General features: G+C 48.9%; 1 protein-coding gene across 5 annotated transcripts in view; it reads right to left on the bottom strand.

Annotated features, from left to right (window-relative positions):
* The window catches only part of BAALC (BAALC binder of MAP3K1 and KLF4), a 107,799-nt gene that overhangs the window by 66,776 nt on the left and 25,611 nt on the right, over positions 1–15,412 (bottom strand). Inside the window, exons 1-2 of one of the 5 annotated variants that reach the window (XM_072774122.1) lie at positions 14,588–14,668; positions 12,366–12,414 (exon numbers count right to left, since the gene is read on the bottom strand). The exons of 2 other annotated variants lie outside the window; for them this stretch is intronic. In XM_072774122.1, the coding sequence (XP_072630223.1) occupies positions 12,366–12,414; positions 14,588–14,653 (115 nt within the window). In that variant the 5' untranslated portion in view covers positions 14,654–14,668. Of the gene's footprint in view, positions 1–12,365; positions 12,415–14,047; positions 14,268–14,587; positions 14,669–15,412 lie in introns of those variants that run through there. 2 more of the 5 variants (XM_072774123.1, XM_072774121.1) reach the window with 2 other exon arrangements.

Genomic DNA, 15,412 nt, shown 5'->3' with positions numbered 1-15,412 from the left:
TTAATGTTTTTGGCAGCTTCTATTTAAATGACCCCTCTTCTGTAAGTTCACTGGGTGTTTTCTGCAGTCTTACATAATGGCTAGAAGCCCCTGTCTCTACAAAGGAACACCTGACTCAGAAAAGCAAACATCAAAAACAACGTCCCATTCATCAGCTGCCCAGACTCACAACCAACCAGACGTGTGCTGATTTTTTAAACACTCCCAGCTCTGGGACGCCAGGGTGGCTCAGTGGTTGAGCATCTGCCTTCAGCTCAGGTCCTGGGATCGAGTCTCACATCGGGCTCCCTGCATGGAGCCTGCTTCTCCCTCTGCTTGTGTCTCTGCCTCTCTCTCTCTCTCTCTCTCTCTCTCTCTCTCCCTCTCGGTGTCTCTCATGAATAAATTAATAAAATCTTTAAAAATAAATAAATAAACACTCCCAGCTCCAGCATCACAGCCTGTGGGGGAAACTGAGCACTAAGGAAGGGTGAGTGAAGCTCAGAGAAACCCCAGGGTGATGACTCTTCTCACACCTCCTGAAAGCAGCTCCACACCCTTAGAAGAGTTGCCAGCTGAGAAATGCATCTCCAAGGCAGCAACCACAGCACTGAATCAGGGGTACCTGTGCTGGAGGGATGAAGAGTCTCAATTCCTGGAGGTCTGGGGCAGGGATTGTTCCCCAGAGAAACCAGCACCTTACTCCTGGTGGCGCCTTCAGAAATCGCCTTCAAGGTGAGACTCTTAGTCCCGTTTATATCTGTTCATTCCACCATTGTTAAGGGCTCAGCATGTGCCAAGCTCTTTAGTGGTGCGTTTGAGGCCTGGGACTAGTAACTACAAGCCCTGTTCTTGTCTCTCCTCCACGCTGCCTTGAGGGTTAAAGACAGTGGCTCTTAAACCCAGCCCAGCCTCAGAATCACCCAGGACAGGAATGGGCCTTGGCGCTGGGCCACAGCCATTCATTTATGTATCACCCATGGCTGCTTTGGTACTGAAAACAGTGGAGTAGTTGCAACAAAGATCACGTGAGCGGTGAAGCCTAAAAGGTTTCCTAGCTGGCCCTTTACAGCGAGGGTTTGCCAATCTGCCGTCTAGGACCCCTTCTCTGAGAGGTCCATGGGCCAGCAGCTCCAGCATCACCTGGGACCTTGTTAAAAATGCAGAATCTGAGGGCACCTGGGTGGCTCAGTGGTTGAGCATCTGCCTTTGGCCCAGGGTGTGATCCCGGGTCCCAGGATTGAGTCCTGCATCGGGCTCCCTGCATGGAGCCTGCTTCTCCCCCTGCCTGCTTTCCAGGCCCTGGGCTCAGTGTCCAGCTTCTGAGGTGTATTTGTTGAGTTACCCGGGGATGGTTTTTTAGCATTTTGAGCCGACGTTTCTCCCTCATTAAAGTGGCCGTTTCCAAAAAAAAAAACGATCTTCCCTGCAGGACTGACACCTGATGGCCGGCAGGGAGAGGTGACCACTCACAGCTGAGCGCCTCTCTAGGAACTGTCCTCTGTGGGAGGAAGGGGCCCCACCCAAGGTCACTTCCCCTTGCTGGGTGCAGCCCGAAGCTGATACTTGGCTGGGTTAGGGTGAAAACACCTCTCATTACAATATCTGAAGGGCCATCCCTGCTCCAAAGCCCCAAGCAATTCAACTTCTCCTTTAGCCCAGTCCCACCCCCCTCACCCCTCAAGCCTGTTGTTCCCTAAAGCTCTCCCCAGTAAAAGTCCATCTCAGTCTATTTCCTGACGGTCTGTAAGAGTATATGGCGCGATCGTACACATGACATGGCCATCGGTAAGAAAATGCAAAACAGAGTAAGCGTGCTAGGTGTGTGCTACCAGGTAACACGCACCTGAGGCAGGCACACAGGAGCTATAGGGCTTTCAGAGGTGGGGGGTGGGGGGGTGGCCCAACAGGATAAGGTGCTTCAGGCAAAGCCAGGCCCTGAGTCAGGCTAAGTGGAGGGGACCTGCAGACAGCTAGTAGACGATAAGGCTGAAGAGAAAGCCTTACATGCCAGGCTAAGACAGCTGCATTCAGCTGGCAAAGAAAAATCATGAAAGGCTCTAAGCAGGAGAATAACACGATAATGATCCCAGTAATGCTTCAGGAATATTCACCTGGCAATGGTGTGAAAGATACTGGAGTGGCAGTGACTGGGGGTCAGGGGACAGGTCAGAAAGCCATTGCAAATGTCCAGCTGATGGACAATGAGGGCCAGAGCCAGTGGTCAGTTAAGCGGCGGCATGAAAGGAAGAGCACAGGGCTCAGAATGCGACCGAGCTGGGTTCCAACCCCCCCTCAGCCCCTGGGGCCTTGGAGTCCTAGCCAGTCACCCGCCTCTCTGGCTTCTCCCCACCTGCCCAACGGGGTGTGGGGGGGCTAAGGTAATGAATATTCAGTGCCTGGCACATGCCGGGCACACAGTTCACCAAAGCCACGCTCGCGAGGCAGTGGCTGTGTTCATCTGTGTTTGCACACACACCACTTACACCCCAGCTAAGCACGCCTGAGCCTGGCTGCTCCGAAGACGGTCCCTAAAAAGTGATTCTTGCACGTAGTAATTTCATGAGGCCTCGGTTTCGTGCTCCCACTTGGATTGTCCCCCTTATGAAGGGTGCGCAGGCAATTGCCACCACCATTGTCGCCGCTGCGCTGTGCCCTGTTGTTATGACGACCGGTTTCCCAAACAGCCCTGCTGTTTGCTTCAAATCCTTTCAGTTTCCTCCTGCCCCAAGTACACAAGCCCCAGAAACAATAGCGGGGTAGGTTTTGTAGATTTCCGCAGGAAATACCGTCAAGTCTTTAAATTAGCCAATTGGCTGCCTGTTGCTTCTCCAACAGAAGCCCCAGCCTGAGCATCAGTGTCACCGTGCACAGCCAACCTCCACAAACATTCCTGCTGATTGGAAATAGGTGCCACGGAATATCAGCTGGCACGTCAGTTTCTGGCTGGCATTAACTTTGCAGGAAAATGACTCAGAAAACAAAGGAATGTCCTTTGTACCTCTCATGTACACCGCACAGTCTGATGCTACAGGACTAATATAGGGGAGCCTGGGTGGCTCAGTCAGCTAAGCGGCTGCCTTGGGCTCAGGTCATGAGACCAGGGTCCTGGGATGGATGGCGGGGCTCACTGCTCAGCAGGGAGTCTGCTTCTCCTCCCTCTGCCCCTCCCCCTACTCATTCTCTGTCTCTCAAATAAATAAATAAATATTCCAAATATTTAAATTTAAGCTATTGTTTGCATTATTTCTAAAATCAGTTCAGTATTAGCACATGAAACTTTCTCAACAAACATCAACCTTTGGGCAGCCCCAGTGGCTCAGCGGTTTAGTGCTGCCTTCGGTCTGGGGCATGATCCTGGGGGCCTGGGATCGGGTCCCATGTCGGGCTCCCTGCATGGAGCCTGCTTCTCCCTCTGCCTGTGTCTCTGTCTCTCTTTCTCTCTCTCTATGTCTCTCGTTAATAAATGAATAAAATCTTTTTTAAAAAAAATATCAACCTTTATGAACTCAACACACAGTAATGCTAAAAATGCTATTTATTATTATTATTATTATTACTGCAAAATCTTAATATCTTAATACCAAAAATCATGCTGCTCTGGTTTCTAGCAGACCTCCTCCTCCTCACTTTCCTTTCTCCTTTCTCCTTCCTTTCTCCTACTAATCCTCTCTCCCCTCTGAGGTAGCCTTACAATGGAAGGTGTAGTTACCCTGCTGGCAGCCTACCCAATATCCATTCTCCCTCCCCTTTTTTGCCAAAAGGACCATGATACTTTCAGGGTAATGGTGTATGCCCAACTAAAATTCCTGATCTCCTAGACTGTCTTGCAGCCAGCAGTGGCCATGCAACACAGATCTGGCCAACGAGACTGAAGCAAACCTTACTGGCTTCTGGGAAAGCTATCACTTTTACAGATAAAAAGGAACAGACTCAGGGAGAATGCATCTCTCCTCACCTTCCTCCTATCTAAAGTAAGATGCTATAACAGCTTGCAACTATGAGGATGAAATCCACATACCACGGATGGCAAAGTAATAAACTCAAAGAGCCCAGGTCCTTGACAGCCTTCCTGAGCAGTGCAGCTATCTACCCCCAGACTTTCTATGAAGTGCAGAATTTAAAGCCTCCACTTGCTAAACCACATTCCTCTGGTTTCTGTCCCTACCACCAAAAGCAATTCCTTACCGATACCGATACAAAAAATGAGGAGAGTTCCTTCCATTCAACAAATATTCTTTGAGTGCCTACTCTGTTGCTGAATGCCCTGCTAAGTACTTGGGCTATAGAAGCAAATATGATCGGCAGCCCTTCACCTCCTGGAATGAAGGAGTAAAGAAATAAACAGTAAATGAACAAGACAACGGCAGGCTTGGTGATTGGACAAAAAAATAATAATAATAATCAGATGGTAACTGGGGAAGGCTGGTCTCTCTGAGGAGGTGGTCATCTGAATTGGGAGCTGAAAGGGGAGGTGGAGTCAACCAGGTAAAGAGTGCGGGGGAGGGGCCCCCCTCCAGCAAGTGCCCCAGGAAAGTGGTGGCAGTGTTCAAAGAACAAAGAAGAAGCCAGCATGCTGGACAACTGTGTGTGTGTGTGTGTGTGTGTGTGTGTGTGTGTGTGTGTGTGTAAGCAGATCAAGGAAAGGGGTTGCTGGGGTCTTATTCTACATATAATAGATTAGGAAGCTACCAGAGGCTGTTAAACAAGAGAGGGACAAGACCTGATATATGTTTTTAAAAGATTTTTCTCCCACTAACATGAAGAATGACTTGTCAAGGGCAAGAACAGAAGCAGGCTATTGCTGAGGTTCAAGCAAAACGTGACGGTGGCCTGGGCTCAGGGAAGAGCTGGAGATGTGGTGTAGCCCTTCACTGTGGAATGGGACTGCCTGTGATGTGTCCTCACCTACAGTGACAACAAAGAACAACCTCATGAATGCACTTAGAATCCACACAGGCAGATAAGAGGACAGGGTAGCTAAACACATCTTTTTTTTGTTTTTTGTTTTTAGCTAAACACGTTTTTAAAACGCTGAGGTGCCCAGAAGAACATATAACAGGTGACTAGAGGGAAACATGGGAAAATTCACAGAAAGCCTTTGATTTTTTTTTTTTAATTTAGTATTCAGAGGGAAAAAACAGCATAGTGTTGGGAGCTTTACACAGGGACTGTCACGGCATGTTAATAAGGAATTAACAGAATTGCCAAGAAGTGGTAAGAATACTGAAGTTCTAGAGCATGAATTGTTTTTGGGTGCAATTACCAACACCCATGACTTGCTCCAGCAATGCCAGGCAGCTCAGCACCAGGGATTGTAAGGAGGACAAGGGAAGAATGACCTCAGGTTTGAGCCTGAGCCCAGGGCAAGACTGAGAGGTGAGGAAGTCCTGGGTACAAGAATGGCAGCACTGGGGGTGCCTTGGTAGCTAAATCGGCTAGGAATCTGCCTTCAGCTCAGGTCGTGATCTCAGGGTCCTGGTCTCAGGGTCCCCTGCATTGGGCTCGCTGCTCAGTGGGGCTCTGTGTCTCCTCTGCCCCTCCCCCTGCTTGTGGTCTCTCACTCTCTGTCTCTCTCAAATAAATAAAATCTTTTTTAAAAAGAACAGCAGCGGGATCCCTGGGTGGCGCAGCGGTTTGGCGCCTGCCTTTGGCCCAGGGCGTGATCCTGGAGACCCAGGATCGAATCCCACATCAGGCTCCCGGTGCATGGAGCCTGCTTCTCCCTCTGCCTGTGTCTCTGCCTCTCTCTCTCTCTGTGTGTGTGACTATCATATATAAATAAATAAATAATTAAAAAAAAAAGAACAGCAGCATTAAAAGACCACACACTTCATATTTGTGGACACATTCATTCTACAATGATCCTATCCTACAATGTGGAAACTGACAAGCTAAACTTGTTCAAGGTCACAAATCTGGTAAATATCTGCTTTCAAAGTCTAATTCCTTAATCACAGAAACATAATTCTTCAAGCAAAATAATGAGGAAGATGATGATGATAAAAAAGAGAGCCCAGAAAAGTCCAGAGACTGGAGGTCATGATGGGTATGAGAAGCTGGCTCATTGAAGGACAGGAAACATGAAATTGTAAATGGACAGCCCATCAGGCTGGGTGGTCTCTGGGTGAGGACATATTACAGCCTGGTGCAGTGGCTCTGGCTTGGACTGGGGCTGAAGGGCCTCTGGCTATGAGCTACCCACTCAGTCTTGTGCAAATCACCACTAAAATGCCCAGGAAGATAGACAAAGACCCAGACTCACAATCACCCAAAATGAAGACTAAGAGATAACCTAATTCCATAATCTAAGAGAAATTGGCACTATCTAGAAGGAAGATGAAGCTGGATTAAGAAATATCTAAGGCTTCTGGTTTTGCTTCTTTATATAGACACCATGTGGCAAGACGCAGGTAGACGCTCTACACCTATGCACCCGATCCGGAGCTGGTAGGGATGGGGTTTTACCCAAACCAGATCGCTGGGCAGCCCGTCTACGTGCCACACGGGCATTTGAGGCTCAGACAGAGAGCTGGTCCCTACACACACCCCACATGCCATGTCAGTACATTCATAAAGCAACCAGGAATCCCAGAAAACAGCTGGGAAGAATATGAAACTTGGCCCGAGCCAATCGTTGGGGGTGGCAGTGAGTTGACAGGGGACACGGTAACTATAAACAATGGAGTCACAATATGCATTTGCTTCCTATGTAATTCACCTGAATTCAACTATATTTGCTCAGGGGAGAAAAATCCCTTCACTTATCCATGACCTTCCCCACCCCTCACCTCTTCCTCCATTCAGACTAGCCTTTGGCTGCCACTACCTCCAAATACTTCCCTAAATGCAAATAAAGCAACTTTTTTTTTTTTCTCTCAGCCTCTGAGCTTCCAAGAAATTTGAGGAAGTTCTCCTCTACCCCTCAAACTTAAACACAATCCCCACAGTAAATGTCTACGGCTGCCCCATAGACACCTAGATGCAGGACCTGAAGGGTAAAACTCTAATGCTGACAGAGGCATTGTTTCTCTACACTTTCTGAAGTTTCTTAAGAAACATCCTTGCATTTGAAACCAGAAAAAAAATATATTAATCTGCCTCAAGACTTCATCTCTAACAAGCCCACCAGGTGACTGGGAAGCAGGTGATTTTCAGAGCACCCTTTGCAGCCTCTCTCAGGGTGCTCAGGACAGGGAGGGTGCAGCAGTAGTGTCCCAGGCCTGCCTGGTCTGCTCAAGGGTTCCCAGTCCTCAGCCTTGTAAATGCTGGCAGGAGGCTCCCACTCCAAGTAGTTTTTCAAAACAGCTAAAGGCAGATGGGGTGGAGGAGGGCACTAAATCCGTGCTTAGCAGTTATAGCATGATGGACATTGCCCCCGGTTTAGAAACAAGGCACCTGATTCCCATCGAGGGCTCTTTCACTTCCTAGGTGGGTGACCTTACTCTGATCTCTTCATCTCACTGAATCTGTTTCCTCATCTAGTAAATGGAGGTTACAATGATCTGTAAGGTTATTTTAGAGAGTTATGTAAACTAATGTCCCAAAGAAAAATTCTCACATACATTAGATGCTCAATAAATGCTAATTGAATTTAAATGACCAAGGAAATAGACGCAATCTCTGAAGGAAGTATGAGGTAGTGACAATAGAAATCCTCTCTCTTTTTTTTTTTAATTTTTATTTATTTTATGATAGTCACAGAGAGAGAGAGAGAGAGGGGCAGAGACATAGGCAGAGGGAGAAGCAGGCTCCATGCACCGGGAGCCCGATGTGGGATTCGATCCCGGGTCTCCAGGATCGCGCCCTGAGCCAAAGGCAGGCGCCAAACCGCTGCGCCACCCAGGGATCCCAGAAATCCTCTCTCTTATTACTTCCAAATGTTCACAGTGTTAGTGCTCATAAATACATTTATATTAGCTTTCCAGGGCTGCTGTAACAAAGTACCATACACTGGTGGCTTAAGCAGAAGAAATTTATTGTTGCACAAGTCCAAGATGAGGAATCTGAGATCGGAGCAGTTCCTTTTGGGGGCTGTGAGGAAGAATCTGCTCCATGCCTCTCCCCTAGCTCCCAGGTGGCTTGCTGGCAGTCTTGAGCGTTCCTTGGCTTGTAGAAGCATCACCCTGACCTCTGCCTTCATCTTCACATGGTGTTCCCCCTGTGTGTCTGTTTAGGTGTTCAAATTTCCCTTTTTATAAGGACACTAGTCACACTGGATTAGGGCCCATATTAACGACCTCATTTTAACTTCTGTAAAGACTCTATTGCTGAAAAGTCACATTTGGATGTGCCAGGGGTCAGGACTTCATGTTAAAATTTGGGGGGCAGACAGTTGAGCCTCTAACAACAGAGCAATGGAGACAGCTGGGGGGCAGAGTGGGAGGAGAACATGTAAGGTGAATGTTGGTGGCAGCTAAGCTGGAAGGGGCTAGATCATAATGTGGGCTCAGGATACACCATCCAGTGTCCTCTCCAGATGAAAGCCAAGAGGTATTCAGACTAGCCAGAGAGTCTCTGTAGGTGTCCCAGCAGAGATAGGATTTTACAACAGAAGCAAATGGTCTTTGAGAGTGGCTAGAGGCTGTGGGTCTGACACACAGGGCTCCTGGGATGTCAGCCCAGGTCATTGGCCAGGGACAAGAGGCTCATGCATCCAACAGAAGGGACAGAACAGCCTTATCAGCAGGAAGGGGTTGTGGGTAAATAGATCCCCAGGCCAAGGCAGGACCACTATGGGTCTCAGCCTGAGGGATTGCTGAGTACATGGTAAGCCAGGAAAAGACTCCGTGGTGCTGGCCGAGAGGGGACTATCTTCCTCTGAGTGGGGCCCAAGTTTGGAACCTTAAAGTCATCTCTTGTCAGAGTTAGAATAGTTTATCTGGTATCTAACAAAGACAGTTCAGTGGACTGATTTCTAAGATAGAATCATCTACGATAAGACTCAGGAAAGAGGAGATAGGATAAAACTTCATTTGCTCAGCTGGATCATTTGTCCAACTCTACATTTTTACAGGCAGGCATGCAACCATCAGGCATGCAGTGATTGCTGGCAAGCTGGCAGGGCTCACAGGCCAACTGGATGGACAGAGGCATGAACAAGCTTCAGCAATGCAGCATGACTGGTGTCATTATGCAAAGTCCCTGGAGAGCCTGCAGCAGGGTGTATATAACTCTACCCCGGTGTGTCCTGGGCCATGAGCCCATGAGACTTCCTTAACTTGATGAACGGCCTGGGTTTGCTCCCACCTGTTTTTGTAGGTGATTTCTGCAAAACAACCCTTGTAACAAAGAGGCTTATGTTTGACAAAGGGGGCAGAGAAAAGTGGGGGTGTTTTCTTACTATGCAACCAATCAGGTAGACAAGAACCCAGAAAAGATGCACAGATGGAACTTCTGAGGAAAGAAAACATCTCTGAAGACTACAGGAGAAAGAAAGGACAGAGAGAAGGTTCAGGAGATTCAGTCATTAAAGAAAGAAAGGGCCCACTATAGCCGGGCACAGCGTTAGGCACAAGAATCCAATGATGAGCAACAAGACCCCCTTACCTTGTCATGCTTGAGGGGATAAGCATTAGCTGATAAATCATCTGAAAATATAACCACAAGTATAACAGGTAGACAGAGGGAGGAGGGTGGGGAGGGAGGATCCTTGTCCACCAGAAAGCCCCAGGTGAGCTCTCTACTGGGACTCTCTCTGGAGGAAGGAAGCAGGATAACCTTCCTTCACCTGCCCCACAGTGAGGGCCTGCAGAACAGTCCTGCTTCCTCTGCCAGCCTCCTCAGGGTCTGTACACACACTGCTCCTTGCCCCCTATTCCCTGGCAAAATGAACTACTCAGTCGTGTGTAGTCCTCCAGCATCTTTCCCTCATGTGGTTCCAGTATGGTCTACATGTTGACCTGAAGCATGTCCACCTGTGTGTCTGTTCCCACTATATTATTCATTTCTTACGGTTCAAGGAACATACCTTAATCTACTCTGTGTCTAATGTGTATTGAATGAATAAGAGAGTGAATAAATGTCTTTTATCTTTAGTCTGTCAACACAGGGAAACAGAGACCTAGAATATCATCTTAATGGCACTATCAAAATGAATCAAAGTCAGCACGTTTAAACATTAATCTGAAACCAAAGAGATACGTTTTAATAGGAATAAATTAAAAAACCTCAATTTTCGGTTACTGAAATCAATAATATGAAGGCAGGATTCATGAGGGGGAAAAAGCCATTCATTTGGCAAACATTTGCTGAATGCCATCTATGTTCCAGTCACTGTTCCAGGTGCTGGATATATAGCACAGGCAATGTCTCCAATTCACAGGACTTAAATTTGACTAGAAAAAAAAGATCTAAGAGTTTTAACTAAGCACAAGTTTAATGTGAGTCATCAAGATAATACAGCAACAGCAGGAAAACAAATCTTAACCTGATTTTGCCAGCACCAGGAGAGAGCCCACATGTTGCCCTATACCAAGAACTTGGCGCTAACCACAGGTCTCTTGTATCAGCAGGGACTTTGACAAACCAAACAGCATATCTGGAATAACATGGTCAGGTCCCCACAAGTCTGAAAAATGACTGAAGGATTTGCATGTGTTTGGACTGGAGAACCAATGGTCAGAGGAGATGCAACAGCCATCTTCAAACATTGAGAGCTGTCTGCACAAGACTTGACTGCAAGGGCATGGAGTTCACCAGGTAGAAATTACAAAGCAACCAAGAGAGTGTCTCACAAGAGGATTTGCTCCACTAAGGTATAGGAGGCCTCCTTCCCTAGGGAAGACACATTCCATCCTCAGGGATGCTCCAGAAAAAAAACTATGCTGAGACCAGACTAGAATATCAAGAGATCACAGTAGACTTTGAGTTCCATCAACTGTAAAAGCAAGAATTCTATAGTTAATCTCCCATTAATCAGAAAGGCAGTATTTAGGAGTGTGGGCTTTGGATTCAGGCAGAGCTGGATCCCAGTACTAGACTGGAAAAAGTCACTCACACACTCTAGGCCTCATTCCCTTACTAGTAAGAGAAAGATGGTTGCAGTTCCTACCTCATCCTGGCCATGAGGATTAAGTGAGATGATTTACGTTAAGTGCTGCTTTGTACAGTACCTGGCCCTTGGTAAGCCATCAATAAACATTAGCTGATGGTAATATTGAGTGCTCTTCATTTTATTTTACATATTTCAATTTATTTAGGTAAATCATTTTGCTGTGAGTCCCTAATTTCATAATCCTCCATCTTTCATTTACCTAAGTAATTATTGTAGCAATTTAAAACTATAAAGTAGAAGGACTTTAGAGAAATTATTATATTATTGTTTTATTCCCTAAAGAAATTAGGAAAATACCTAACAGTACAAGAAGGGATATTTAAGGGTGTAACTTAAGGAACTTGTGATCAAAGTAATATTGGGATGCTAATCGTGTACAGGATGGCTGAGCAGGCTGGGGTATGGCAACCCCAGGGACTCTTTTTCTCCTTGAAAGACCCCCATCAGATAACAGAAGTAAGAATCAATCCAGCAAACTGATTTTATGAGGACTAAATCATGTCAGACCAATTTAATTTCCTCCTGTAACAAAGAAACAGGCTGCTGTGACACAGGTAAGCAATGAATAGCAGATACCGTGGTTTCAGCTAAGTCTTCAATTCCAGGCTATGAAATAGCCAAATCTAAGAAGTTAATTGAATTCTGCTGGCTAGTGGAGAGGATCTTTAAAAACAGGCACCAAAGGCTCAGGATCTACTTTCCTTTGTAGGACTGGCAGAAAAAAATGCCCCTTTCCTACAGTAAAATGCAGAATTCATCCAACAAATATTTATCAAGCACTGTCATGTGACATGCCCTCAGTCTGGACTGGATGAAGAAACTGAAGTAAGATTGATAAGCAGACAGACTTAAATGGGACTTTTCAGTAGACGTGAGTATGGAGCTGATGGTTGGGGAGTGCTACAGAAGAAATGGAATCTTTGAACTGGGCTGAGTATTTCAAGGAAATAGGTACAGTTTTAAAGAACAGCTGTCGGGATGGGGCCTGCGAGGCTCAGTTGGTTACGCGTCTGTCTCTTGATTTCAGGTCAGCTCATGATCTCAGAGTCCTGAGATGGAGCCCGCTTAAAATTCTCTCTCCCTCTGCCTCTCCCTACCCCACTCCAACCCTGCTCATGCTCTCTCCCTCTTAAAAATCAAAACAAACAAAAAACAAAAACAAACAAAAAAAACAGCTGTGGGATGAGAAAGGCACTTTGAAGAATCTAGGTTAAATGGATCCAAATGGGCAAACTTCAGTAGCAAGGACGTCTTCAAGACCACCTGCCTGGCAAGGCTGCCCCATATTTAGCAAGGAACCACAAATGAGCATGCTTGTCCCAGGCCGCACCTGTTGCAGGGACCCAATCCGATGAGGCACAATGAGTCAAGATGGCAGACTAAAAAGCAATGAGTACCGGAGATGAACATTTAGCTATCCCATAATAAGCATCTCATACCCATACACACCAGACACTCCCAGTCACCAGGGCAACCTTGCCTTGAAGCTGTACTTTGTTCTTTTTCACACTAGATCTTTTTAACCATTTTTCCTTGGAGTGCAGCTCTGGCCTTTGACTCTGCTGAGAAACACCACACCTTCTTGGGAAATGCTGTTAAATCTAACATTTACCAGGTCCCTTTTGAAGGCTTATGTCTTATCCTTGTTTCTGACACTGAGCTGAGTCAACGCATGGTTTGAAAACTTGCTGAAAGCACCAGCAACACAAAGTAACCATTATGATCGCCTGCCGCTGTGTCAGAAAAATTAGAGACACAGTGTTATGTCTTCCACTGTTTTCACTGACAGTCTTGCTTTTTAAAAAAGGGAATCACCAAGTTCATGTGGACAAGGAACCAGCTTTGATCCTTAAAGATGGAGAGACTGATTCTCAAGATTAAAGTGGCAGTTCTTATGTAGGAAGCATGGATATAAGATTATTGAACTTTTCACATTTCTTTCCTCCTCCTTATAATTTACAGTATGCTTCAAATTAACCTCGTTTTCCTCTTTTAGAAAATATTTTATTTATTTATTTATTTATTTGAGAGAGAGAAAGCTTGAGCAGGGGAGGGGCAGAGGGAGAAGCAGGCTCTCCCCTGAGCAGGGAGCCCAACATGCTGGATCCCAGGACCCTGAGCTCATGACCTGAAACCTAAGGCAGACACTTAACTGACTGAGCCACCCAGACGCCCTTTAACATTATTTTCTAGCTCAGGTTTCCTTATTCAAAAATTTTGAATTCATTATTCAAAAATTCAAAACAACGTAAAGGGATCCAGAAACAGTTAAAATATTTTTATGCAAATAATGATCTGACTTTTGACAACGTGTTTGTCCTTTTCCACCAACATGTTTAGGACTAAAGGTAAGTCTCTCTACGGTTATTAGCTATTAGCATCTGCTTTAAAAAAAAAAAAAAAAAAAAAAAAAAAGCCCTCTGATTTGTGACTGGACCAGAAAGTTCTTTGCATATCCTTCTATTAGCTCTCTGCTAGTGAGGGCTGTTCCGGGCATGTAATCCACAGCCGTAATGCTGCCTCGCAGGGAGCACGGCGGCACCACGAGGTGGGCAGGCAGGTCCGTGCCGTGGACCGAGTGATGGAGCAGCAGGCTCAAGGGCCGCGCGGGCGAGCGGGGGCCCAACTCCGGTTTTCGGGCTTTCGCCGCCCGAGGGAACTGCCTCCCTGCGGGGACGGAAGGCGCCAGCCGAGCGATCGGGGTCAGGCGCCCGCCTGGGACCCGCGGCAGAGAGGGAGGGGCCAGCAGCCGGTGCTCGGAGACGTGGCGGGACCGAGGGGCGGGGGCCGGGGGGCGCGGGGGGCGCGGGGGGCCCGGGGGGCGGGGGCCGGGGCGTGCCGGGTGGGTGACCCCCGCGGGGCCGCGGGGCTGCGGGGCCGCGGGGCTCCGGGGATGGGCTCCGCCGCCGCAGGGGCGTCCCGCTGCCCCGCGCCCTGGGCCTGCGTCGGTCGGTCTGTCCTCCCGCCCCCCGCGCCGCGGCGCCGGCCGCCCGGCCCCTCCCGCTCACTCACCCGCCTGCAGGCCGCCCGCCTCGGGGCCGCTGTCCGCGGCAGCGGCGCTGGGCGGCGCGTCCGAGTCGGTGTAGGTGAGCCAGGTGGACTCGGTCTCCCGGGTCCAGCTCTCGTAGTAGCGGGGCTCGATGGCATCCGCCCGGCTCCCGCCACAGCCCATCCTCCCGCGCTGCGGGCGCGCCCGGCGGCCCGGCGGCTCGCGGCTCCGGCGGCGGCTCAGCCCCGGCGGCTCAGCCCCGGCGGCGCAGCCCAGGCCGGCGAGGCGGCGGCGACATCGCGTCCCCGCCCGCCCGCCCGCAGCCCGCAGCCCGCCCGGCTCCCGGCTCCCGGCTCCAGCCGCGCCCGCCGCCCCCCGCCCTCCTCCTCGCCTGCGAGGCCCTCCCTCCCGCGCTCGCGTCCCCTCACCCGCACCCTCGGCCTCAGCCTCGGCTCCCGCTCCCGCTCCCGCTCCCCCTCCCCCTCCCCCTCCGGGGCGGCGGCCGGGGAATGAGAGGGAGGCGGGGGTCCCTAGAGGGCTTCGGCCCCGCAGGGCGGGATTACCGGGATTACCGCCTCCAGGGGCCGGCGCACCCAGCCGTCCGCACACCCGCCGGGCCGTCCATTCATCTGTTCACCTATTCATCCGTGCACCGTTCTTTCCTTCCTTCCTTCCTTCCTTCCTTCCTTCCTTCCTTCCTTCCTTCCTTCCTTCCTTCCTTCCTTCCTTCCTTCCTTCCTTCCTTCCTTCCTTCCTTCCTTCCTTCCTTCCTTCCTTCCTTCCTTCCTTCCTTCCTTCCTTCCTTCCTTCCTTCCTTCCTTCCTTCCTTCCTTCCTTCCTTCCTTCCTTCCTTCCTTCCTTCCTTCCTTCCTTCCTTCCTTCCTTCCTTCCTTCCTTCCTTCCTTCCTTCCTTCCTTCCTTCCTTCATCCCTTTTCTCCTCCCTTCCTCCCATTCCTCTATTCTGGAGAGATGAAGCCCTTGGGAAAGGATCCCAAGCATTCTCACCACTTGTTTCAAAGCGGTAGAGCTGAGGACAAGCCCCCCAAATGGGCAGAGAGTAATGCCACAAGAATTTAAAAAACAGAGCCCTTGCCTGGTCTTAACTGGTTTGGAGAGTAGGAGGGGGAGCCTATGATCTCTGAGAAAGTTGGACTAGACTCTATCACTAACACCTTTCCAGTTTTGTGACTTTGAACTTTGTTTTCAAGAGAGCAAAACAAGGACCAGGAACTGTTGAGCATCCAGGACACCCTCTCTGGATGGGGCTGGGAGGCATGGCTGGCTTCCCTCCAGTCCCACTTGCAGCCTAGACATCCCTGTGTCCACTGCCCAGCTGTCAGCCTTCCATTCATTCAAGTTGCTAAGTTGCACACTTAGCAACTTGTTG

The sequence above is a fragment of the Canis lupus genome, chromosome 14 (assembly GCF_048164855.1).
Source record: "Canis lupus baileyi chromosome 14, mCanLup2.hap1, whole genome shotgun sequence".
Lineage (NCBI taxonomy): Eukaryota > Metazoa > Chordata > Mammalia > Carnivora > Canidae > Canis > Canis lupus.
The sequence above is the reverse complement of the archived record's forward strand: the minus strand, read 5'-3'. Positions and strand labels throughout refer to the sequence as shown.